The sequence below is a fragment of the Aricia agestis genome, chromosome 3, assembly GCF_905147365.1.
Source record: "Aricia agestis chromosome 3, ilAriAges1.1, whole genome shotgun sequence".
Taxonomy (NCBI): Eukaryota; Metazoa; Arthropoda; class Insecta; order Lepidoptera; family Lycaenidae; genus Aricia; species Aricia agestis.
The window spans coordinates 16,007,227-16,035,064 of NC_056408.1; the positions used below are offsets into that span (position 1 = coordinate 16,007,227).

The following is a 27,838-nucleotide window of genomic DNA, read 5'->3' on the forward strand; positions in this document are numbered from 1 at the left end:
TTTAATTTTGGAACAAAAACTCATCTGCGCAGTTAGAGATTTGAGCATTTAATGGACATTTAACGTCCATAGCGTTTTTCCATGGTTGCCTGGACATTTTTCCTCAATTTTTATACTCAAATAGTAGATAAGACTATAATCAATATACCTTAGAAATAAAACGCAAGCATGTAAAAACTTCCTTAAATTTTATTAAAAACGATAAAACTTTTTATATGAATAAATCGTTGAAAACATAACACGCCGCTCGCAGCGCGCCCGTGGCCCGACACCCGGCGCCGCGCAGTTAAAGCCTTACACCTTACACTTACCCCTACTTACACTACTTTATAGCCCGGAATCAGAATCGCTCATATTCAAATTTTATGGACACAGCTTCTACGACTCCTTGAAAATAGGCCGAAAGTTTTTCAACACAGAGGGCGCTATCGTCAGAATGGATACAGATCGACAAGGCTTATTATGAACGTGGCGAGAAAAGGAACTAAACGCTTCTATCATACAAAAACGTCATTTTTGACATGTTTGACAGTTCTCCTTTACCAGTCTCCCGTCAATGTCACCCACGTTCATATAAAGCCTTGTCGAGATATATATATTTTGAGTTTGACTTTTACTTTTTTTTTTCCCACATTATATTTTCTTCATTGCATTACACCAGCAAAAACTAGAATTTACTTGATATTTGTAATTATATTTTAGTAAGACAAGGAATCGTAGGAGCCGCTCCAAATTCATATATCCGCATACGTCGTACACTTATCTTAATATTTTTATGTGCGACAAATTTTATAACACACAACAGATTCGTAATATATAATTGAACTGGTCCGTCTGTCCGCGACACCTCGCGCGGTCGTCGCGATGGCCTCCGACAGAACTGTATAAATATAATATTCTCAACTCAATTCATCGTAACTTAATTATTTTAGTATTTATTATCTCTCAACAGGAATTGTAAAATGGCTACCATAAAAAACAAGTCTCCTTACGTCTAATATTCGTCTACCTAAATATAATATTTTGCGCACCGTTTTCGTCAACGATATAAGTCACTACACTACGGCTACGCGGCGGTGCGACTAGCGACTCGATATTGCACTAATATAACGAATTCCCTACTTGTTTAAAATTTAAAATTATCGATAGAACCCGGCGCCCCCTCCGACCGCGTCCGCGCCGGCGGATCGCGATACTAACTTGGCAGTTTAGATTTTGCGCAAACCGTTCAACGAATTAATTTACGTAAAACATATTTAATACGACTGAAAATATTTACGTAATAAATGCATCTTTTCGACCTCATATTTTAATCAAAATCTCATCTATGTTAAAGAATTTCGAGGCCGGCCTAATTTCAAAACATATGACGCCTACCAGTGGGCAAATATTCAACAATTTGGCCTGTTAACCGTCGTCAATTCTTAAACTAATTGCAGTTATGTGAAACGCGGAACTATTTGCGACTGCATGGCAGTGATTATCTTACGTCATCGCCGGAACGATGACGTCACAGTGTCGTAACAACGGCGCTTCAGCTCGCACACAATCTCCTCACCTACGCAAAACACTAGGGCTAGACACATACATTCGACACAAACCACGCAGCGGTCACGTGCACACTAAGCGAAACGCTCGCCCACGAGGAAGTAACGAGAAATAATTACATTTAACGAGATATCGTATTAAGGCGTTGAAGCGAGTATACGGAGAGACTGGCCGTGCGTGTACGACGCGACGCAAAGAACGTGCACGACGCGACGCAAAGAACGTACACGACTAAAAATGCATCGAGCCGAAAAAGAATATATCGTTTTTCCTTCTTACTGCCACGTCTGAATTATGTTTGCTAAAAAAAGGAGTCACACAGACTGAAAAAAATTGTAGCCTGAAAAATAATTAGCACAAATATATTCTCGTTTGGCTCAATGCGGACGAAGATTTAGTGTATTTTATTGTAAAATTCAACGTTGAAATGCTTAGAAAGCTCTAGAATCTCGTGTTGCACAGCTAACGGCAGTCGTGTCCCGGGCGTGGGCGCGCTGGGCGGTAGGCCGCCGCTTACATACAAATTTGGCACTTGGCATCATCACGCGCGCACGCGCCCCGAGCGGGGACGCGCCGCGATCGAATACTCGTACGGAAACAACTCGACTAACGAATCTCACTATAGAAAGTCGGGAACAACTAGTCGGTGACGGTAATCTAACAACACTTTGGCACGGACCTCAAATAATAGGGACATAGGTCAATATACAACGCGAAATGTATTGGCACCTCGACACAGTATGGGGAAATGATCACGATAACATTAGACCGTCCAGATCAAAATTAGACGGGAATTATGGTAGCACGTACTTACATAAAATGATGATGATACTATTTGTAACAAGACAACAGGTGTTCAATTTTGTTTGGAACAGTTACGTCACATTTGGTGTCATTGCTTCTACTCTTAATTGAACATCTCAGTTGGCATGTTCACACAGCGTAGAAGTTCGTATCGTGCGAGGTCCGTGAGCGTAGTGGGCGGGGCTACTCCTCGCCTCGCCCCGCCCCTCCAGCAACAAGTACCGCACTGTGCCCGTTTGTGTGGGCGTAGACATGGACGTGGGCGTGGTCTCGAGCGTGTGCGCTACAGTAGAACGTCCATACGCGAGCCGCGCCGTAGCAGCCGGGCGCCACCCGCCTCCGCCGCGCCCAGCGCGTGGAACGAAATCGTCACCATCTGCTGACCGAAGTTTGCCTCGAACCTGCAAACAATATTTTTCTCAATCAGTAATCAATAACACTAAGGGCCTGTATCACTACATTCTGATAAAGTGCCGAGTAGGCTATTCACAACTTCTTTGACAGATTCTCCATACTTACAGGTAGTTAGCCTATTAACAGGTAGTTGTAAATAATAATTTTGCAACTTAACATTATTAAATTAAAAAAAAATTACAATTTTACAAAAATTGTAAAAAGAACACAAACTATTCGAAACTTAAAGCGAGACATGGCTACTTGCTGAGTTCCAAGTGTTTGTAACGCGCTGTAAATGAGTTAACTCCGATTTGTATCGAAACGGCGATGCTAGTGTAACACTTGTAGTGGAAAACAACAGTAACTAATTCGGTGCTATACAAGTTAAACTAACTTGCAGTGGGTACTAACGTAAATCCTACTCTGTACATTACAAACTATATTCGTCTCTATCGCACAGTGCGTACTCACTCGGTGGCGATGTTGACGTGCGGCGGCGCGCCGACGGCGTTCTGCACGACGAGGAACAGTTTGGTTGCCAACTCCAGCACGTGACACGTGCGCAGCACGAGGTCCCCGCGCCGCCGCCACGCCCCCTCGCCCTGAAACAAAACGGGTGGATGCGGACTTAAAACTATAGCCGACACAAATGAAAAATAGAGACAGTTAACAAAGATGCCAGCATCTTTGTTAACTGTCTCTATTTTGTGTATGTCTTATATGGCAAAACAACGTTTGCCGGAATATATATATATATATATATATATATATATATATATATATATAAAGTATTTCGCCCATATTATTATTGCAGTGACTAAATAATTATGTCACCATGGCAACGTCCATCCGGATCTAATGTAAAACATTCCAAAATCAACAACTCCTTATACATAAGAAATTAATTGAAAAAACATTTTCCAGTAGACCAAACTGTAAATCTAAACCATTCTCGAATCTCCACGAACACACACAAAAAATTTCATCAAAATTGGTCCAGTCGTTTAGGAGGAGTTCAGTCACATACACACGCACACAAGAAATATATATATTAAGATATATATATATATATATATATATATATATATATATATATATATATATATATATATATATATATATATATATATATATAGATAAGCCAATTAGAAGTTTTCACTCATACTTGTTACAATGTCATTTTAATAACTTCTTAATAATACTTAGACCCAGTTTCATCAAGCAATGTTAAATAAATAATGGCTTGTTAAATCAGTTAACGGCCTGTTAGAGCTCTCGAGCGTTCCACCATACGCTAATGTCATGTCAAATCACCCAACACGGTGTTAAATTTTAATTCCTGCTGGGGAGGTCCGTTAAATATATATCAGGCCGTTATAATAGTCGAAACAACTACTTTCAAAGACAATATCCAATATCAATAAAAGAATCGGTTTTGACTTTTGAGTGTTTCCGCCATGTTTCGCCACATCCTTACATATTATTTATTATTTTTCATGTTATGCATAATAAATAATTATTTATTTTCATTTTGTCAAAAATTCAGCCCCCGGATTTTCCTTGACATTGCAAATACACTGACTTGTATCAAAATTACCAAACCGAAATAAGCAAATAAAAGTTTGTATCATGATTCATGTTTTCAGCTTTGACAAATCATAATTATTAACCTGGTAAATTAAAAAGAACTATTGTAGTGTAACAAATACAATCAGTGATATTTTAATTTAGTCGCATTATCTACCAGATGACGTATTATACGAATAGGGTGAAAATGACACTTTGCAGCCAACATGTCGTATTAAACTTGTACATTGCAATTTTGTCGCCTAATAACAAGAACGAACGAATTGAATGTTATTCACTCGTTGTTCACTTAACATTGTTTTTACTAATCCGCTGTTAAATTTTTACTGTGGGACATAAGTATTTTAACAGTCTGTTTAATTTTCCAAGGTCCGTTAAGTAATGCCTTGTTAGGATTTAACAAACAGAGGTTGGTGAAATTGAGTCTTAGTGATATAAAATTTACAATATAATTTTTAAAACTAATGTTAGATTTTTAAAGCTACATACCCCGAACAAGCAGCCAGGCGCGTCCATGGGATCACGAGAGGAACACTGCGACATCTCTTCAGTAGAACTCTCCAGGGCACCGCACTAAAATAAACGTTTCTGTTTTTAACATTCACTTTTATCATAATGACTGACTTATATTTATACAATTAAAAACAGTTCTTTACATGAACGCGGGAAGAGGGAAACAAATATATGTACGCACCGCTCGCACGTGCACGACAAGCAGATCGTCGGCGTACGGCGACAGCGACAGGCGGTAGACGGCGTGCGCGGGCACGCGGCGCTTCAGCCGCAGCGAGCGCGCCTCCAGCAGCAGCAGCGCGCCCGTCGACACCACGCCCAGGCAGCGCGCCACACGCCCGCTCGATCGCGCCACCTGTGGGTAACACATTACAAGTGAATAAGTAAATATAATAATCAACCAATCCTTAAGCTTACTTTTGTTATAAAAAGGTTACTTATCTTCCTTAAGGACGCTATCACAAAAATTACGACAAAAATTAGCAGGTCAGTACGAATATCGACGTTAAGGACATTAAAATAACATTCAATATCAGCGCGTCTCGTACAGTGGCGGTTACGACGCTCTCCGCTTTGTTGATAGGGCGAAACTGTATGAAGAAATTTGAGAGCGTTTCTTATTTTTCTTATAAATAAGAAACGCTAAATAAGAATCTTTTTTTTTGCATATTTATTTTCCTTAGTTCAGTGTATTTAGCTATAATGGTACCTAATCAGACCCCATTTTTTTTTATTTTGCGATTATTGTGATGGTTAAAACGTATTTTATGTGAAAATTTTGTACGCGGCTATAACATTTTTATGGTATAGACGTGGAGATGAATAAATTATCTTTCATTTGAAACCAAAATATCCTCGCGAAAAAATGTGATAGCGTCCTTAAGCTTACTTACCTACCGCAAACATTTTGTAGCTATTATAGTATAGTAGCTATTGACTTTTAAGAGTTTGTCGTTTAATTTTACAATCGTTTACTGAACTGTTACAATTCACCTACGACATATACATCTTCGTCACTTCCGTGCGCGAGCGAAAGAGTCTTGTAGCGAAAAGGGAAGAGCTGAGTTTCTATTTAATTTATAAACATCCCGAATTCATGTCACTAAATTATTTTGTTTGGATAAAACTGTAAAAACTGGCAAAGGCCTGAAGTTTATCTTGCTTCCTCACATGAAACACAAAAATATACCTTTCCAACGACGTCAGCGAAGACAACGTATCTGTCAGCAGCAGCAGCGCCGGGTCCGCGCCGCCACGCGGACGACGCGCGCAGCCGTACGTAGTCACCGACGAACGGGTGCGCCACACTGCGAGCGTACGACAACTTGCGCTCCTTGAACAGCACGCTCGCCGTCACCTGAGAATAAAATTTAGAATGTTCGGTTTAGTTTTGTGTTGAGATCTAGTTGAGATGAAAAAAAACCTTAAAAAATAAGTTTATCAGTAGTATATTAGTTCGAAAATTAGCCAGAAGTTTATAAAAGTTCTAAAGACTATTTTTTTATTACAGTTGAATTAAAACATGCAAAATACAAAAGCAAGTAAGAAACTAAAACCTATAATAAGTGTTCACGTTTAACTTACCTTCTCTCGCATCCGATTGCGCGCAGTCTGATCAAACGCGCGGCGGTAGACACAGCAGCGCCAGCGGTGGTGGAGCCGGCGGAGTAGCGCGTCCGTGCGCGCGATGAGGCGCGGGTGCGGCGCGGGCGGCCAGGCGGCGCATGCGGGCGACATGTGGCGGGCCGGCAGCCGCGCCCAGAGCGCGCGCAGGTAGCGCCGCCGCGCCGCCGTGCACCACCAGCGCCAGATCACGCGCGCCGCCGCCGCCCGCGTCATCCCGCCCCCAACCGCGCTCGCCGAGCTGACAGAGGGCTCCACTTCGGGCGGTCGCGGCTACATTTTACGAAAGTTTTATTTATAGGCGACGATATTAACTCAGCTGTAGGTAGTTCTTGGGGTGTTTTGTCACGAGAATTTAATTACATGAATTAGGAGGTGATAATATTATTAATTATAATATCAGTTCTATTGAGCCGCCACTTTGTTCAAACTGAGTCAGTTACGGTGTATCATATAATAATTATAATACTCAGTTCTAATCTGAAAAAAACTTCGAATATACAAAACAATGTTAATTCATAACTTACCGGAACAACACGACGCACTACACGAGCTTCCGAAGATATTTTTCTTGCCTACAAAACAATAATAGTTTGTATTAATCATATACAAATTTGATCGTTAAGAATTCGTAGTAATCTTATTCTTATTTGTAAATTCAAAGTATAATTAAATGTATACACCCACCCGGTGCCGTCGCCAGGCCGTCGCAATGCGTGTAGCGGCGGCAGCGCGGCGTCGCGCACGATGTCGCCGCCACGCGCGCTGCGCCGCAGCCACTAGGCGATCCACGCGCGCCGCACGCAACGATTCCAACTCCCAAACCTATAATTTTTATAGGGGACAAAGTTGTATTTACCACTTCGTTACCCCCTTTTTGTCCATACATTGGAAATGTTACAGACTATAATTATTATTATGATCAAGAAAAAAAATACAGACAAATTGACCATGTAAATATTTTTATTTATAAGGGAGCAAAATTTATCATCATCTTTTCAGCAAAAGATTATTAAACAGAATACATTATTAATAAATTATTGAGCTATTCGATACACTTTTTACCGTCAATGCTACAAACAACTTACCGTTCTAGGGCTGCGAATGAACACCTTCGTCCTTCCGTACGCGAATTCGGCGCTAGGTATTGGTAGCAGACGCAGCAGTGCACGCGCCTCCCGCACGTCGTCGCGTGCGGCGGGCGCGGGCGCGGCGGCGGGCGGCGGAGCGGACCGCAGTACGCCATAGCGGGCCAGCACGCTGCGAGCCGACAGAGACTCGCACCACCCCGCACGACGTAGCAGCGCCATGTCCATTATACTATGAAGTTTCGGTTTAGATATCTTTAATATTCTCATAATGACTTGTCACATATCGTAGAATTTTATTATTTACTAGCGGCCCGGCCCGGCTTCGCACGGGTGGACATTGGTTTTTAAATTATTTTTTTTAAATAAAGGTAGTCAATCTTTAAGTTAAGCAGAACATAAAAATAGTTTACATTATTTAGCCTGCAACTACTATATTATAATTATTATGTACATTAAAAAACACATTTTTATTGTATTTTTTTTTTTATCTACACTACTATTATAAAGAGGAAAGATTTGATTTTTTGTTTGTTTGTTTGTTTGTTTGTTTGTTTGTTTGAGTCGAATAGGCTCCGAAACTACTGGACCGATTTGAAAAATTCTTTTACCATTGGAATCCTGCATTATTTCTGCTGAACATAGGCTAATTTTTATTTTGGAAAAATATAAGGTTCCGTAAGATATTTGGGATTTTCGGACGCAAGGTTTAAAAAATCAACCAGAAAAGTTACTTATTTTGCGTACGCTGCCTAAACTAAAAAAGATAGAGGCATAAAATGTTCTAAGTAATTATAGATCTTTTAAATATCTACAAAAAAGTCCGCGACACACTATACCTATCTATGTTGAGTGAGGCACAATAACCATTTTTTTATTAAAAAATCTAGAATTTTTTTTGGACTATATTTAAATGCGTTTATTTAAATCATGCTATTGACCCTTATCAAAATAAATTATTTCATCACTAAGTACAGTTAATGTAGATAATATTCGGTCTTTGAATGATTAAAATTGGACGTTTGGTTTTAATGTTATGGCGAAATTAAAATATTACGATTTCTGCTGCACGTTGCGAATTGGGCGTCAAGGCGCGATGCGCGGGTGTGCGTGCGGTAGGGGAGAGATTTAATTATCAGTGCCACAGACTCGCCCGGAGAGTCCACGTAAATATTACCTCGATCGTGGGAATCGCAGACACAATAGATTTTCAATAGTTATGCGACAGCCGGGTGCTGCTTTATTGATTTGATATAGACTATCGTGCTTCATTATTATAATCCTAATTTCAAAAAAGCTTTAAAAGTTATGACTACGAAAGTAATATTTTTAGAACTTTTTAAAATAAGTTTTGAATGACTATTATTTTTGATTGCTATTATAATTAATTAATTTCTTTAACTATAAATCTCCAATAGCGGCAGCCGGCTGCCAGCATAACAATTGAAGATCTATTGTGTCTGCGATACCCACGATGCCGATGCACGATGGAAGTATTAATGCATATTTTTTAATCCACACTATTTCTGCTGAATATAGGCTATATTTAATGAGAGAAAAAAGGGAACCGTATTAAGTGTTAATAATTGTGTGAAAAATCTACCAAAAAATTCCTTCTTGCTTATGCTTTATAAATTATAGACTATACTTACTTATCGCAAAGTGATGTGCGATAGTCTTATAGTTCTGCAGGTAAGGATAAAATAATCAAACATAACACTTAAAATATAAAAATATAAAAAAAAAATACAATAAAAATGTGTTATATGTACATAATAATTATAATATAGTAGTTGCAGGCTAAATAATGTAAACTATTTTTATGTTCTGCTTAACTTAAAGATTGACTACATTTATTTAAAAAAAATAATTTAAAAACCAATGTCCACCCGTGCGAAGCCGGGCCGGGCCGCTAGTATTTTTATATTTTAAGTGTTATGTTTGATTATTTTATCCTTACCTGCAGAAGATACTATTATTTATAATATTTTGCAATTTCTTCATGTTTTTTTTTTGTTTAAAATATTTTATGTTTTTTTTTGTAGTTTTATGCTTTATTATTTTATGCTTACCTACATCTACTATTATATACATTTTGAAATTTTCTATTTGTTTTTGTATAAAGTATTTTTGTTGTACTTTTGCGCTTTATGTTTTTTTACACCATACTTCTTTTTGCGTAAAAGATTCCATTAAAATTGGGTTAAAGCTTCCCTGTAAACGATATTTGATGTTGTTTTATTTTGTGGCAGCAAAATAAATTGATTATCAGCAGCTCCAACTCGGGATAGGCCAACGTATAGTTGACCATGAGTAAAACATTCTTTTCGTAGGTCGATGCCTACTAATTTGAAAGTTTGACCTTGGGACTTGTTAATAGTCAATGCGAAAGATATTTTTACCGGAAATTGAAGCCGTTTAAATGGGATTGGCAGATCAGTTGGAATCATCAGTATCATCGGTATATGAGCTAGTTGACCAGCTGCTGGGCCGGTGATAATGGTAGCTACAATTAAATTGTCCTTTAATTCTTTAATAAGCAGCCTTGTCCCATTGCACATATTTGGTGGGCATACATTTCTCAAAAGCGTGATTGGAATTCCGATTTTTAACGTCAGTTCGTGTGGTGGAAGTCCAGAAGGATTCAGCGAATTTAAAAACTCCTGTGGATAATGGACTGCATCTTCGATATTAGTGACGGTGTCGATCGATAGCATTTATAAAGCATAAGCAAGAAGGAATATTTTGGTAGATTTTTCTCACAATTATTAACACTTAATACGGTTCCCTTTTTTCTCTCATTAAATATAGCCTATATTCAGCAGAAATAGTGTGGATTAAAAAATATGCATTAATACTTCCATCGTGCATCGGCATCATGGGTATCGCAGACACAATAGATCTTCAATTGTTATGCTGGCAGCCGGCTGCCGCTATTGGAGATTTATAGTTAAAGAAATTAATTAATTATAATAGCAATCAAAAATAATAGGTAGTCATTCAAAACTTATTTTAAAGTATAGTCTATAATTTATACAGCATAAGCAAGAAGGAATATTTTGGTAGATTTTTCACACAATTATTAACACTTAATACGGTTCCCTTTTTTCTCTCATTAAATATAGCCTATATTCAGCAGAAATAGTGTGGATTAAAAAATATGCATTAATACTTCCATCGTGCATCGGCATCGTGGGTATCGCAGACACAATAGATCTTCAATTGTTATGCGGGCAGCCGGCTGCCGCTATTGGAGATTTATAGTTAAAGAAATTAATTAATTATAATAGCAATCAAAAATAATAGTCATTCAAAACTTATTTTAAAAAGTTCTAAAAATATTACTTTCGTAGTCATAACTTTTAAAGCTTTTTTGAAATTAGGATTATAATAATGAAGCACGATAGTCTATATCAAATCAATAAAGCAGCACCCGGCTGTCGCATAACTATTGAAAATCTATTGTGTCTGCGATTCCCACGATCGAGGTAATATTTACGTGGACTCTCCGGGCGAGTCTGTGGCACTGATAATTAAATCTCTCCCCTACCGCACGCACACCCGCGCATCGCGCCTTGACACCCAATTCGCAACGTGCAGCAGAAATCGTAATATTTTAATTTCGCCATAACATTAAAACCAAACGTCCAATTTTAATCATTCAAAGACCAAATATTATCTACATTAACTGTACTTAGTGATGAAATAATTTATTTTGATAAGGGTCAATAGCATGATTTAAATAAACGCATTTAAATATAGTCCAAAAAAAATTCTAGATTTTTTAATAAAAAAATGGTTATTGTGCCTCACTCAACATAGATAGGTATAGTGTGTCGCGGACTTTTTTGTAGATATTTAAAAGATCTATAATTACTTAGAACATTTTATGCCTCTATCTTTTATAGTTTAGGCAGCGTACGCAAAATAAGTAACTTTTCTGGTTGATTTTTTAAACCTTGCGTCCGAAAATCCCAAATATCTTACGGAACCTTATATTTTTCCAAAATAAAAATTAGCCTATGTTCAGCAGAAATAATGCAGGATTCCAATGGTAAAAGAATTTTTCAAATCGGTCCAGTAGTTTCGGAGCCTATTCGACTCAAACAAACAAACAAACAAAAAATCAAATCTTTCCTCTTTATAATAGTAGTGTAGACGTTCTCATACGTAAATAATAATACAATTCTACTATACTTGTATAATATCACTGAACTCCACCTAATCGGCTAGAGTCTAGACTCTAGACTAGATTCAAAATTCAGCCCAGCAGGCTGCAGGACAACGTCTGCTGGGTCCGCTAGTACCCATGTCAAAACTTCAATTTATTTAAAACAAAAGCGTAATAATAAAAATATATAGACGCAGATTAATACGCCTTAGATCATTTACATACCCTTGCGTGCGTATCTGATGCCGCAGCAGCGCGGGATCGAAGCGGTGTGGGCGGAGCGCGGCGTCCGCGCGCAGACAGCGCACGAGGCGAGGTGCGGGCGGCAGGCGGCGCACGAGCGCGCCCACCAGCGCACGTTGTCGACACGCCGCCGCGCACGGCCGCCGCGGTGACCCACCGCTGGAAAACAGCCACGGTTATTTTCGTACTGATTTATTTGTACAGCTGATGATACATGGTGGGGTCTACTAATTTTTCCAACATAAACTTGTTTGACCTGATCTTTCTGTATCTTTTTTGCGACCAAAGTAGAAACAAACCTTTTATAAGTCATCGTCAATGAAAATACAATATTAAAGCGACTAGTTTGCGCGCTTTATATGCGCACAATATTCCCTACACAATAAAAATATGGGCAATAAAAATTATAATTTCCTCTTTTTCTAATATAGAAATTATTGTAAGTTTATATAGTGTCAGTAGTAAAGAATAATATTGACTCACCTGGCGGGCACACCAGCGGCGCCGTGCGCGAACAGTGCGGCGAGTAGCGGCTCGTGAGCAGCAGCGAGCACGGCGGCGCAGCGCCGACACACTGAGTCGCGGTTCTTAGCCACGATGCCGCGCGCGCTGTACACCACCGGCCCGCCGAAGTGCACGATCCTACAAACATTTACATAAGAGTGAGAATGCATTTGTGAAATGTCGATCCTTGACCATCCTTAACGACTACTTTCAAGTGAATCAACTTTTGACGCGCTGCAGCACGCCCATGTTGTTAATAGGGCTAGATGTGCTAGCAGCTAGATCGACATTATAATGTAGCAAATCATTTAGTCACCATACTTACTTTGACTTTCTCTTCACGAAAAAGGTATACTAGGAAAACGATAAGTGTTTATTTTTTACGTTTCCAATTTATGTGAATGGGTTATGAAATCATAGCTTACTTTTCATGTCATATTTTGAATATTATGTAAACTGGCATGTAATCAAATATTATGCGGTTCACTCTTTAACTTTACGTGCAACAAGATATCACTGATCACATACTGGAATCTATCTGGCGGCAGCACCAACAGTCGCGGGTGTCGACGGCGCTGCAGCCGCTGCAGGAACTGCATGTCGGAGCCGCTGCGCAGCGAACACTCGCGCAGCGCGCCCAGCACGCTCTCTGGACCCTACATTATATATTATATAGAAAATTGTTTAAAGTATAACGAGAACAAAGTATACATGGTAGCACTAAACCTTCGTTCTTACTAAAAATAAAATTCCTGTCAAGACGCTATCGCCGTGTCCTTGTAATTTCACTGTTAACGCGGCCAAGAAGTTGTGACCTCAAAAATGTTTCTAGTGAATGAATAGAGACTGAAATATGAATTTCTTTCAGCATGTCCGCGCAGAGCTCGTGGTCGGCGTACGGCAGCGGGGAGCGGGGACAAGGCCAGGCGCGTGCACTGCTAGTGTAAGAGGGGTGACAGGGCGTCTCACCGCGTCGAGCAGGTCCGCGCAGAGCTCGTGGTCGGCGTAGGGCAGCGGGGACCAGGCCAGGCCCTCACGCGCGTACTCATCCTGCTCGCGGCGCAGCGTAGCGGCGGTGACGGCGGCCTGCACGCGCTCGGCCGCGTAGTTGATCAGCAACCGCTCGAGGCCATTGTGCGCGAGTGTCTCCAGCCCGTATACGTCCAGGATGCCCAGTGAACGCCGCGCGCCCACAGACGCTGGCTGCAAAAACAAAAATATTTTTATACTGTCAGTTTTTTACCCCGTCTAAAAAAGAGGTGTGTTATAAGTCTGTTGTCTTTATCTGACTGTCTGTGTCATACCAACGGGTGAACCGAATTTGATTTTTTTTGTTTGAAAGCTGACATGATCGAGATAGTTCTAGCAGTACATTATTATCATCATCAACCCGCTCAGTGCTGAAAAATTTGGGCCTTATTTTTTTACCAAAGCAACTTCTATTGATTTCATCTTTTCATTTTATTTTTTTTCTTAATTTGCTTTTATTCGTCATGGTAAGCAAGTCGTTACCTTAATAGCCTCATTGACAGCGGTGACGAGCCACGTGAAGAGTCGCGAGTAGAGCGCGCACAGCAGGCGGTCCCGCAGCGCGCCCGCCCACTCCGCGCCCCCCGCCCCGCCCGCCACCTCCGACCCGCCCTCCGAGCTGCACTCCTCCTCCACTGAACACGACTCGTCTGCAAGATAATGCTCGGTTATAGCCGATGTAAACAAACAGTAGAGCTAGACCAACATTTAACACGTCTTAAATAGCGCGTTCGTTGGTAGCTAACAATATAAAATAATCAATATTAATTGTGACAACAACTACAAGTTGATTTATAGGCATTTGGCGAATCTTAGTAATTTTGTCACATAATGTCGAACCCAACCGAAAAATCACAACTAACATTGAAGAAACATGATCAAATGACACAGGTCCGCCATCTGCCTATGAATTAATTTATTCTATGGTTATTACTTATTACAATTGGCTAAATATTATTATTTAATACAAATATATTGTTGATGATGATGAATGATGATGATCTTACCTAGGGGCACGGGGTCGAGCGGCGCGCCGCCCAGGGCCAACACCAGCGCCTCCGCATCCACGCCCACCAGCGCGCACGCCTCACGTAACTCTGCATACAGAAAGAATAAAAAACATTATAAACAATTAAAGAACAGAACATTTTATTAGGACAAAAAAGTAATAGAAAGAGTCTCAATCGAAAAAGTTACTGTTGAAAAAATTGCAAAATTAGTGGCCCAAGCTCTGTATCCTCTACCATAACAAAACTTACTGTGATTTTTGCATGCATTGCGTGTTTATGACTCCACGGCACACGTCTTCACGGAACATTTTGCTCAATTACTATGAATGTTCATTATATGTAGTTATTTTAAAACATACCAAATACTGTTAATCAAAGTCAGTTTAATTGTTATTTTTTCTTAAAAACAATAACATAATATAAAGATATGAATTGTCCGCTCACCGTACTCATGGTGTAGGCGCGTGCCGATGGAGCCGTCGATATTGTGCTGCGGCTCGAACTCCACGTTGCCGAGCTTGAGCAGGAACGCCAGCACGCGCAGCACCGCGCCGCACTGCGCCGCGCTGAAACCCAGCGCGCCCATCGCCGCCTGCGCACCACAGTATACGTTACTAGATGACGCAACTTCGTTGCACCAAAAGTCATTTACCGCGCGGAAACCGTACATTTTTCTGGGATAAAAATTATCGTTTGTCCTTTCCCGGGACTCAAACTACCACCATACCAAATTTCAGCAAAATCAGTTCAGTGCTTTGGGCGTGAAGAGGTAACAGACTTTGGCATTTATAATATTAAGTATGGATACAAGGTGTGACAAAACTAAGTGATAATACTTTCGGGCGTGTAGGAGTCCCCTGTATACAAAGTGTAATAAATACTTAAGGACCTGTATGTGCCCCCTGTATAGAGTGCACTGTGAAAGTAGCAGCTCTGAAAAAGTAACTTCTTTTTTACTTTTGTATGCTCAAATTCATGACGCTGGGGACTTCCCCGTACAAATCACAAAAAAAATGTTTTTAGCGCTACTATTTTCACAATGAGCTCCATACAGGGGGCACATACAGGCCCTAAAGTATTTATAACACTTTGTATTCTTACACTCTGTATAATTATAGAGGAACAACGTTACATATACTTCATGTGATCCAATGACGTGTGATATCAGCAGGGAAATTGATTCATAAGCTGTGGCGGTCCTATGTCATTTGATCACGTTATGTCGAGCCCAGCCTATATAACCAGACCAAATATCTTAAGTCCGCCATCCGCCAATAAATCAATTTCGATGGTACCTGTTACAACCACATAAGAAAAAAACAAAATAGAAATAAAGAAACGAAACAACTTAAAAATAGAAAAGAATCTTATGTCACTACTACAATATTACCTTGGTAAAAGCGAAGTGGTCTCTATCAGCGTGCGGTGCGCGCGGGCCGGGCGGCGCGGCGGGGGGCGCTCGGCGCGGGGAAGACGCGCCCGCCGCCTGCGCCGCGCCCGCACACTCGCACGCGCCGCAGCAAGCCCCGCCCCGTAGCACGCGGTACTGTTCCCAAGAACGTTGCAGCTTCAGACGCTCTGTAAGAGATAAATTAATTAGTATCGTTTAGTGATTAAATTTTCTGCAACAAATTACTGTCAAAGCCGTTGTTTGATACAAAAGCAATAACCGACCGAAATGCAGTTTTAGCTGAAACAAAAGGTTAAATAATTAAATAATTATTTTCATATCAAAAGCGTGTAGCACTTTAGACAAGGTTTTCACACAGTTGAGTGCCGAGTTTCATTTCTTTTCGCAAATGAAAGAGACAACAAACTCACTGAGCAAATGCGCATCAGCGCCGGCAAGCAGCTGGTACAGCACATGGAAGTTGCGCTCGCCCTCAGCCACCGAGCACACGCGCTCCTGTAAAATAATATACCTATACTTTTCACAGTAAGGCGTATTAGTTGAGACAGAAGATACTGTAGAAGCAACATTCTTCAACACTTTACTCCTGCAAACCGATGTACTCTTCACACCGAGGCGTTTTAGTTGAGATAGAAAATACGGGAATGCCACACAAGCGCTTCTAGTGACAGAAATAGCTGTACTCCTCTCACGTTAGTTGAGACGAAAGATAGTACGGTTTTGCTTTTGAAGGCTGATATAGCTTTGATAACAATCGAATTGTTTAGTGTAGAGATAAGAAGTTGCCAAAGGCCCACTCAACAGAGTGAATCTTAAAAGTTTAAAGTGGCCAGTTGAGTACATAATATTATTAGCTATTACGTAATATGGCCCTGACCTGAAAGTATTTATAAAATACTAGTTATTTCCCGGGACTTTGTTGCGTCAAAATTTGCGGGAACTGTACATTTTACCATAACAATATTATGTATAATATGCCCGTGTCCCTTGCCGGACTAAAAGTAACATAATATTGACTATAACCATCCAAAACAGTTCAGTGTTTACGCGTTAAGAAATAACAATGGATCGAACGGCATACTTTCGTATCTATACTCTGATATTAAGGTCTAATATAAAAAAAAAATTATCCCAATTTCATACAACATACTCACCTTTTCCAACAGGTCTGCATGCACAAATACAAGACAATATTAAATTTAGTTTATTAAAATTATAGAACAAAAATTTAAATGTGGTGGCAACTCACAGTGTGTGATGTGACCGCCAACCGGCTCACCCTTGAAGTCGAACTCTATATCCAGCAACTTGCCCTGTAAGAATAAATGAGAATTACAAAAAATCTAAAATAAAATAACCTCCTAAGTATTTAATAACTTATAAGTTTCAAAAATTTTAGTTCAAAAACTGTTTATCCTAATTTTGTTGAAATCACATACATAATTTTTTTTATTGCAAATTATGGATATTATGGATATGGATGAAAGTTTGTATATAATAATACTTCTTAACGCGAGCGAAGCCGCGGGCAAAAGCTCGTTCTGACATATACCTAATTGACAACATTTCAAAATTTTTAAGCCTTAAAATAAAAAATACCGTTTCTTTAGTTTCTTCTCCTGATATCAAAAAAATATTCAAAAAAATTTTATATTGCTTATTTACTGAGAAAATAAATAAAAACTGAAAAATACGCTGTGACGTCATACTTACGGCATAATATCATACAGTTTGTTTGCCTGGTGTAAAATAGTTTTAAAAAGACAACATGAAGCATAAAAACAAAAACGTCACTGTCAACCACCTGTCAACACTGACATTTCTAAATAATAACATTACCTCATTGGTTACCTATCCTCCAGGTTGACGATGACATTGACAGACGTCATAATAAACGTAACAAACTTACATTGACAGATTTTTTCTTTTGTTAAAGTGTAATGGAATTAACCGTTCAGACGTAAGTATGACGTCACTTGGCGCTTACGTCTCTTTAGAATACGAAGGATTAAAATCTATTTTTTAGGTATCATAAAAACATAATTTTGAAAAAGCAAGAAACACGTGTCGCCTTATTTTAAGTCTACTTTCATATAAAATAATAAAAAAGCCATGTTAAAATTTTGAAATGTTGTCAATTGTAAAATTTTCGCATATTGCTGTCAGAAGGTTCATCTCGCCGACTAAACAACGCACCTTCGCCATGTACCTATAAAGTTCTTCTTATAGGTGACTATAAACTCACAAATCTGCTGGCGTTGTGGTTGCGGGCGGTGGCGGCGTTGCCGAACGCCTCAAGCAGCGTGCCGGCGGCGGGCAGCGCCCCGCCTCCCGCGCCGCCGCCCGCCACCACCGCGCACTGCAGGCACACGCGCGCCGCCTCCGTCTTGCCCGCACCGCTCTCGCCTGGACAACAAAAACCTTGACATAATATTTTTTTAATTAGATTAAGTAATACTTTTGTACTTTAAAATAAACAAATGACATCATGAGTTATTGTGAAAGCTGTAAAATCAATAATTAAAACATAAAAAAATAAAAGTTGTAATAAAAAACTATTAACAAAAGAATGTAATCTTATGTTATATCTTTAAACGAGCAATTCTTGTATATATCGGAATCGGCTCCAACTATTTTTATGAAATTTAGTATATAGGGGGTTTCGGGGGCGATAAATCGATCTATCATTTTCAGAAAATGTCTTTTTATTCGTGTTTTATCGATAATCGATAAACTGAAAAATATAACTCTTCCTGACATCTATTGGCGAATAATAATACTATTTTATTATTCGCCAATAGAATAAATATGTGTAAACTATTAGTTTTTAAGTACCTTTATATATCCTTGTAATTTGTGGAGATGAATAAAATGATTTATTATTATTATATTATTATTTTGTTAGCAACTAATTGTTTTAACGACCGCAGATGGCGTTATTAAGTAACACAAAGTCAATGAGTGTTTGCTATACCGAGCAAAGCTCGGTCATCCAGGTACTTATAATAATATGGGACAGTAAAAAGATATGGGTGACCAACTACATATTATATTTACACAAGGCCCTAAAAAATTACTTATCATTTCGAATATGAAACAGAAAATTATATTTGGAGCATTTTTATGGTTTTTATTATAAAGGGATTTAATTTTGTAATATTCTAGTGTATGGATGTATTTAAATTTAAAAAAAGGATGATCTAAATAACATATAAATTTTGTTAACAGTAAAGATAACATACAAAGCACAAATAGGTATTGAAAAAGTCAAATTTAATGAAACACACCTTGCTAGTAAGACATGTCACATACCCGTAATAACAATACATTGGTTCTCATTTCTGTCACGGACCCATCTATAAGCTGTGGCAGTTATTGCATATCTGTAAAAACCATATTGTTAAAAAAAATCCACAGGAAATTCACAACAGACTAAAAAAGATACTGACAAATGCGGCGGTAGTAGGTAGGGTGCTCGTGCGAGATATGTCCGCACCAGCTCAGCAGAATACAGTGGAAGTGGACGACACGGGTTCACTGATACTAGGGCATTGCCAACATAGGTCTGCAAACAAACATTATTGATAGATTTTTAGCTCCAAACAAAAAAATGATATATTGTAACATAATATGCGACAAGATGGCAAACAAGGTTCTTTTACAAAAAAAATGCATTCTAACCTTTTTTTTTAGTTTAAATCTATAAGATTAAGTTTTCTTAATGTGATCATCAGCTCTTTTACTGCTAATAAAATTTTGTTGATTCAATTTAAAAGATTGAATATTTTTATTTGCTTGCTTTATGCAACTTATTTTGGCAACACAAAACACAACCTTAATTTAATGTTTAAAAAAGATTTTAAAATGTTTAAAACATCATTAGAATTATTTTATTAAACAAAGGGGCAATGTTTTAAAAAACCTTCAGTCATAAACACTTTTAAAGTTCTTAGCTATATCAATACTTACATAAATGATGTCACGTTTGTAGCGCACATGCAGGTTGTGTAGGAAGGAGTCCTCTGTGAGCGGTGCCAGAAGCACAGCATCGGCCAGGCCAGCGGGCGGCTCGGCCTCCATGGCGCTACCTGCGCCCGCCGCTGCGCCCTCTTAACAACATTATACTGCAACTGAAAGAATTGTATACATTTCCTTAAGTGAGTGGTCATTAGGCTGATTGCTAATAATAGCTTGGTTTTTGAGAACTTAAAAAAATGCTTCTCTACGTTTTAGAAATAAAAAACCAATTTATATTTATTATTGTTGAAAACCAAGTATGTTATGCTTGGTTTTCAGTATGTTCATATTAAGAATAAGTTGAAGAGTAACTTGTTCAATTCTAGCATTTTTATTTTTTGTATTTATTGTTTTAATTATTAAAAAATGTATACAATATTAACTATTAAAATTTTCATACATTATAACTATAATTATTGTATAATTATTATTATGGGAAGTTTAAAATTACCTTCCTAATGTTCTTGCTAAAAACAAATGTATTTTAGTAAATTAATAGAAATTTAATTAATGCTTTTGTTTTAAAATAATAAAAGCCCGCACAGGAAAGTATTTTATGCAAAAATTAATTAGGGAGACCCACCTACCTACATCAATATTAAACATACATTTGCAACAGTTTATTTTATGTGCTATCTAGTGTTAATGTTTCGAGAATACACAATTTACAGTTTTTGTATGTATAAAACAAAATACTTTCGTGATATTAGCAAAAAATCAAACAATATATTGAAAGTTGAAACAATGGTTCTCACACTCAATGATTTGCACAAAATTGTACTAATTTCCAAATACTTACCTTCTCATAAATAGCGTATTATCCAGTAACAATAAATTATCATTTAGTTCATGCCTAAACACTAAAAAAATATATTACAAAATACGAATCTTCATGTAATCCATCTGCAAGTACATCTGATTTTAATTTGACACTTGAGTATGATTGATTGAAAGTTTTTTTCACAGATTCATAAAACGTTAGTCAAGATCGTAAGTCGTAAAGTTGTATTTTGCCACATATAATAATATTGTCGTTTGGCGTTCTGAATTATTTTACCTCTAATATAAAAAGTCAGGAATAGAAAAATAACTATGATAAATAGAAGATAAAAAGGCATTAGAGTAGGAAACAGATTACATAAGGCTGAGAGGACTGTAGGCTGTAGAAGTGAATAAGTTATATATTGCAATTTTTTTAAGAGCCTATCCTGTCCCAACTCCCACTGCTGGGCAAAGGCCTCCCCCACTTCTCTCGATCCAACGCAGCCGTTGGTCAACCTGGCTCACTCCGAGTATTTGTCTAGCTCATCGCGCCATCTTTTTCGAGGCCGGCCACGGCGGCGCGGCGTTGTCCATCGTCTGGTACCCATTCTGTGGTGATCTTTGCCCATCGGTCAGGATGCATGCGGCTTGTACGGCCCGCCCAGTCCCATTTTAGCTTGGCAGCTTATGCCGACGCAATACCAGTTTTGGAGCGCAGTGTGCTATTTCTTATTCAATCCGCTAGTCTGACCCCTAAAATGCTACAAGCTTTTGCAAGGGACCGTTGCGACTAGGGCCGGTATAGTCTGTGATTGGTTGGCTGTCAAAATTTGGACCAATCACAGAGCCTGAACGGTGTCTTGAGACCAGTGGCGTAGCGTGGGTGGGGCGGAGGGGGCGGCCCGCCCCGGGCGGCAGTCCGCGGGGGCGGCAAAAAATGTCGCCGGTGAATTGGAAAAAATCCCGATGTGTTTCATTGCTCTTCCTACATCCGCCTGACTCTGTTTTTGTCATTTTTTTTGTTTGTACATAAATTTGGGTTCTACAGTTTTATTATATGTACTAGCTGTCCCGGCAAACGTTGTTTTGCCATATAAAGTACTCCGCCCGCGTGGATGTCGGTTACCGCTGCAAAAAGCCTACCCAGGAAAGACTCGGTCAGCAAAATGATTCCCAGGTCAATTCACAGACTCCGACACTAACATCGACGACGCAGTCATTATTCGCAGGCTGCACACAACACAAATAATTATTGTCTTCCTCCCGTACGCGCACCCCCGCCTTGGTGACGCCCACGGCCCACTATCGTAATATTTTAATTTCGCCATAACTTCAAAATGAAACGTCCAATTTTAATCATTCAAAGACCAAATATTATCTACATAAACTGTACTTAGTGATAAAATAATTTATTTTGATAAGGATTAATAGCATGAGTAAAATAAACGCGTTTAAATGTAGTCCAAAAAAAATTAAAGATTTTTAAATAATTAAATGGTTATTGTGCCTCACTCGACATAGATAGGTATAGTGTGTCGCGGACTTTTTTGTAGATATTTATAAGATCTACAATTACTTAGAACATTTTACGGTTCTATCTTTTATAGTTTAGGCAGCGTACGCAAAATAAGTAACTTTTCTGGTTGATTTTTTGCACCTTGCGTCCGAAAAACCCAAATATCTTACGGAACCCTATTTTTCTCCAAAATAAAATGTAGCCTATGTTCCTGTTCCAGTATCCTCCATCATCCATTATTGATATTACCTACTTATAAAGAATTCGCTCAGCAACAGCACGCACAATGCGACGTTGCCTGTTTTCGCACATCGCATCAGCGGAACGGAACGGCAACAACGCGCGCTGGCCACGTGCAATTGTTTTTGTTTATGTTTGTTTTAGAATTTAGTGCATCGTGAAGTACCGTTACGCAATCACGCATTATTTTTGTTTCGCGAGAGTTTCAGATTCGGAACGAAAGTCATTTCGATTGTGTTTCGATCGTTTAAATACTGTTGAATCTTCTAAAACTAAACATTAGAACTTCACCCAACCTTTGAACTAGTTTTTGAAAATGAAAAGAGTCAAAGAAAGCGGTGCCAAATTCCGCAAAAAAAGGGCTAAGAAAGAAGCAGATGCGAAGAAGTCTCAAGGTGCATTACTGAAATATTTCAGTTCCAGTTCTGGTTCGAAAGCCACGTTAACGTCTTCGGTGGCATCCTCATCCTGCAGCAGCGGAAGTGATTCCAGTGTAAGTACCTAGGTATATGATTCTTCCATCTAGAATCGTGCGTGGTCTAGAATTACTCCTGTTATTACTTATTTTAGACATAACAAGTATGGGTTGGGTCGCAATAAATTGCAAGGTTGTAATTTTTACTTTCTAGTGAACGAAGTATAGAGGAAGTATTTATAATCGTAAAAAAAATCGAAGTTGAGATTTTGATTGGGATAGGTTCTCTCTCTATCTACACTCGAGAGCAATGAATCCGGGTCGGGGTCGCTTGGAGCGCCTTGGGGAATCCTAAAAGTCTCGGAGACTGGGAGTGCTAGCTTGATATAGTTACTGTTATTTAGAGAGTATTATATGATCTAATAAACACAATATATTACATCAATCTAGCATTCTTAGTTTCCGAGATTTTTGGGATTCTTTAAGGTGCTTTGGGCGGCCCTGACCCGGATTCATTGCTCTCGAGTGTATATCGTTAACCGAGTCCGAAAAACTAAAAAAATCAAAATGTGTAGGTATGTATGTATGTGCGTATGTACTAGTATATCTGTTTTCAGTTGTCAGCTCTAGAGCCTTAACCGCTGAACCAAATCGGATGAAATTTTATATTAGGGGATGTTTATTGTATTCATGGGAATACATAACTTATTTTACAGGAACAAGAAGAAGACGTGCCTGCCGTCGCAGTTGAAAGTCGTTCTGGTCCCACCACAGAGCAGGGTCAAGACGAAATCGACTCACCAGAAGTATCTCAAGCATCTAGTCATAAGCCTGCAGAAAAAGTGAATGTTGCCAAAAAAGACATAATTGAAATCGTGCCTTTTGCTCCTGCCGAAGCCAAAGATGTGAATCTCGACGATGTAGGTTGCTGGCCTTCTCCTATGACCGACGAAGTCAGAACACTTCTAGTACGTCGCGGATCTGACTTAGTACAGCACATCGATTGCAAATTTGCCGATGTTGTTCGCTCAGGGACTTCAACGAAAGGCGGTACCCGAAAACTAACCAAAGAGTGGTTCTACAAACCATTATCTAACGGCGAAAAGGTTCTCCGAACATGGATGGTGTACTCGCCTTCGAAGCAATCCTTGTATTGTTTTTGTTGCAAGCTGTTTGGCAATTCCGACTCAAACTTCGCATCTGAAGAAGGATTCAACAAATGGTGGAAGCTAAATCCAAGAATCGGAGACCATGAAAATAGCCCGGGCCATGAGCAGAGCTTCTTGAAATGGAAGGAGTTGGAAGTTCGCCTGAACCGTAAAGCAACCATCGATCAGAAACAACAAGAAGTTTTCGAAAGTGAGGTGAAGAAGTGGAGGGATGTACTGTACAGGTTGCTGAACATTATCCAGTTCTTAGCCAAACAGAATCTGGCCTTCAGAGGACATCGAGAAGACATTCGAGGAGATGATAGTGGCAATCGCGGGAACTTTCTGGAGTTAGTGCACCTCCTAGCTAAATATGACCCTCTTCTAATGGAACACCTGACAAAGATAAAGCTGGGAGCAAGAGTCCCAGTTTCGTATCTATCTCCAGAAACCCAGAATGAATTTATAAACTTACTGGGACAGCAAGTTCGATCCACCATCATCCGTCGTATTCAAGAAGCTAAATATTATTGCGTAATCTTCGACAGTACACCAGACATCTCCCACAATGACCAAATGAGCCAAGTTCTGCGAAAAAAGTCGCCGTGGTTGAATCTTTCATCGACTTCTTTGAACCAAAAGGAAAAAATGCAGAAGATCTCAGCAACGATATAATCGCGAAGATAACATCAGACGGACTGGACATACAGAATCTGAGAGGACAGGCTTACGACAATGCTGCCACAATGTCAGGGATCCACAATGGAGTTCAAGCCCGGATTAAAGCCCTGAATCCGAAAGCTACATTCGTTGCATGCACAAACCACTCACTAAACTTGGCTGGGGTACACGCTGCTTCTGAATCAGTGAATTCCGTGACGTTTTTTGGAACTCTGGAGAAGCTATTTGCCTTCTTTTCTGCATCAACTGCTCGATGGAACGCTTTGGTTGCCGTCACAGGTCAAGCAGTGAAACGAGTCACTGAAACGCGCTGGAGCGCTAGACATGTAGCTGTCAAGATGCTTAAAAATAAGTTTGAGTTAGTTCTTGAGGTACTGGAAGAATTAACAGATTCATCTCAAACTTCCGAAACAAGATCAGGAGCCAGTCTTCTCCTGACAGCCATGCAGTCCTTTAACTTCCTAACTTTTCTTGGCTTTTGGGCTGCAGTGCTACCTGAAGTAGATGACGCACAGATTTACCTGCAGCAACGAGGACTAAGTGTCGATAAGTGTACTCAGAAACTCTGCGCTTTAAAAACCCTCCTAGTGGAAAGTAGAGACCGTTTCGTCCAAGACGCAATCGACTTTGCTAAGACTCTCTGCGAAAAACTCGGAATCGAACTAAAAACGAGAAGAATTCGCAGGAAAAGACGCATGCATGATGATGAATCTTTTGAAGATGCAGCTTTGTCTCACGAGCAGGAACTCCGTCGAGAGGTGTTCGCATCATTTGACAAGATCATTCAAGAAATGACGACTCGATTCCAGCAAATTCAAGAAATATCGGACAAGTTCGGATTTTTGACGCCAGCGAATCTTTTGGACAGCAAGTACGAGTGTGATCTTTCCCATGTATTAGAAGACATCGACAAAGACGAGTTTCAGATGGAGCGGAAGCGTCTTCAGCAGTTTGTTGCCAGTTCTGAATCAGAGGAAGATAATATAAGGGGTAAAGGACCACTGGAGCTCCTCCAGTTCATTCAAAAACTGAATCTCGGAATTTCGGTTCCAAATATAATCATCTTGATTCGTATATATTTGACTTTGGCGATTAGTGTTGCAAGTTGTGAGCGAAGCTTTTCGAAGTTGAAGCTAATAAAAAATTACCTCAGATCTGCTATGAGCTCCGCTAGACTATCAAACTTGGCTATATTGTCGATTGAACAAGAATTGGCTGCAAATATTGATTTTGACAAAGTTATTTCTGACTTCGCTGCTCAAAAGGCCCGTAGAATCCGCTTGTAAAATCGCTCATCCTATTTTACCTTCAATAAAAGATACTTCATTGCCTGTGAAATTTAATTTAATTTGAGGACCTATACAGGGTGATTTTGAAATCGTAAACCAAATTTTAACAGTGGCTTTTACTCATGATACTGAACAACTTTTGTTCTACAACTTTGCTGAATTCTGAAAAAAAAAAATTGGACTTTGTATGGAGCCTTGACATATCAGCTGACCGATCTCCATACAAAGTTCAAATTTTTTTATTGTCCAAAAAATTTTTTCTTTGTGCAAGTTTTCAGTATCATGAGTAGAAGCCACTGTTGAAATTTGGTTTAAGATTTCAAAATCACCCTGTAGAATGGGGGCGGCAAAATGGGTCACCCGCTCCGGGCACCGAGATGGCACGCTACGCCACTGCTTGAGACCGAGATGCATCTTGAGTACTACTACTATTTATACCGGCCTAGGTCAATGACCAGGTCTGAGCACCGTAAGTAAGGACGGGTAAAATACACAATATGTCGACGTGTCTGCGTTTCAGGGAGATTGGTAAATCTCGCTTCATCAGCGTCTTCATGGACCAGTAGCTCTTCCAGGAGTTTCCGATTCCGATTCGTCGATCGACTTCCTTCCCTTGTCTGTTATCAAAACTTCAAAAGAGACTAGCTGGCCTGGCCCAAGTAGATGTACTCGTCGACAGTGTATTTCTTGCCCGTCTACCTCGACCAATCAAGGTTAAGTTTTTTGCTATATTTCGTTTTTTTTATAGTTTTTATTTTATTTTTTTATTTAACTCAGGCATCTTGGCCCATATTATAAATACCTTATAGACTAACATACATACAATTATACTAAAAACTAGTGACCGACCGAACTTTCGGTTTCGGTTTCGGCCAGTTTCGGCCAAAAAATCTAGTTTCGGTTTCGGCCAAAATATAGCCGAAACTTTTCACAGTTAGCTCGACGTGCTTGCTTGCCAGCGACGCCCCGGCTCAGTTCGCCACCATCTATTTATTTAGTTTTGAGATTATATTGTGTTCCAGATTAGTCCCAAATCAGAAATTAGCACTTCGTTTTATTTTCATTAAATTGTCTGAACTTATTTTTATCGAAATTATATTATTGAATTTTATTTCTACGACAAACGCATGATTATTTATATACTACGTAAAATAGGTTTTTAAATCACGTTTTTAGTAAAGGAAATGTCATTATTTAAGTATAAAATAAGTACCGTTTTAAAATTGAGAAAATTTCCTATACGCAAAGGTATATCAGTACACAATTTGAAAAATTCTGCTCGATAGAAAAATATCTCAAAGATGACTGTTATAACGCTGTTTTTCATAATTAAATCATTTATGGCTAAATTACACACTTTCTAGAAAAAACAAAAAATGTATTAGGTATATGTGTCGTAAACTCGTAATCTAACATAAACGATTTGATATATTTGATTTTTGTAATACTAAAAACAAAAGGTTTTTACTCCTATTTTCTATTATCAAGGCACGCGGCGAGCGCGTAACCGCCACTGTAGAAGGCGCGCTGATATGAATGTTATTTTAATGTACTTAACGTCAATATTCGTACTGACAGACATCGACCTGTTAATTTTAGGGACTACTGGGCCTTAATATACAAACCTATTGGCAAATTACGTGCTATTACATAATATAACAATATAACAATGTTTCCCAAACAAGTGATTTAGTAAATGCTATGATAAATTGATTATTTTGCGTGTGAACTTTATTTACTTAAGAATTTTGTTTGACTGTCAGATAGCATATATCTTGTGAGATTTATTAGTAAATCATCTCACCTCACTGTTTTCGTTTTACCACGCGTTTTATTTAAATAT

At 39.0% G+C, this 27,838-nt stretch overlaps 2 protein-coding genes across 2 annotated transcripts; one reads left to right on the plus strand and one right to left on the minus strand.

Annotated features, from left to right (window-relative positions):
* Positions 1-592: 592 nt before the first annotated feature.
* Positions 593-20,848, minus strand: LOC121725783 (unconventional myosin-Ia-like). Its single transcript, XM_042112900.1, has 25 exons — positions 20,744-20,848; positions 19,897-20,057; positions 19,377-19,492; positions 19,240-19,310; positions 18,173-18,333; positions 17,177-17,240; positions 17,082-17,095; positions 16,338-16,422; positions 15,907-16,094; positions 14,961-15,108; positions 14,514-14,603; positions 13,990-14,156; positions 13,447-13,680; positions 13,006-13,133; positions 12,457-12,615; positions 11,956-12,132; positions 7,560-7,791; positions 7,159-7,296; positions 6,999-7,046; positions 6,433-6,744; positions 6,038-6,205; positions 5,030-5,203; positions 4,825-4,908; positions 3,220-3,350; positions 593-2,753 (listed from the first exon to the last, which is right to left on the minus strand). The coding sequence occupies exons 2-25, from the start codon at positions 20,005-20,007 to the stop codon at positions 2,636-2,638; spliced, it is 3,318 nt and encodes a 1,105-aa protein (XP_041968834.1). The 5' UTR covers positions 20,008-20,057; positions 20,744-20,848; the 3' UTR covers positions 593-2,635.
* A 1,930-nt stretch (positions 20,849-22,778) lies between these two features.
* LOC121740524 lies at positions 22,779-24,700 on the plus strand. The gene is made up of 2 exons (XM_042133256.1): positions 22,779-22,955; positions 23,594-24,700. The coding sequence occupies exons 1-2, from the start codon at positions 22,779-22,781 to the stop codon at positions 24,698-24,700; spliced, it is 1,284 nt and encodes a 427-aa protein (XP_041989190.1).
* Positions 24,701-27,838: the final 3,138 nt, after the last annotated feature.

Excerpts from the sequence above, each read along its gene's own strand:
- LOC121725783 (XM_042112900.1), bottom strand. The coding sequence starts at position 20,007 with ATGGAGGCCGAGCCGCCCGCTGGCCTGGCCGATGCTGTGCTTCTGGCA. Across the intron at positions 16,095-16,337 it reads CGCTGATGCGCATTTGCTCA|AGCGTCTGAAGCTGCAACGT; the intron begins GTGAGTTTGTTG and ends TATCTCTTACAG. Across the intron at positions 7,297-7,559 it reads TCATTCGCAGCCCTAGAACG|GTTTGGGAGTTGGAATCGTT; the intron begins GTAAGTTGTTTG and ends TAAAAATTATAG.
- LOC121740524 (XM_042133256.1), top strand. The coding sequence starts at position 22,779 with ATGAAAAGAGTCAAAGAAAGCGGTGCCAAATTCCGCAAAAAAAGGGCT. Across the intron at positions 22,956-23,593 it reads GCAGCGGAAGTGATTCCAGT|GAACAAGAAGAAGACGTGCC; the intron begins GTAAGTACCTAG and ends CTTATTTTACAG.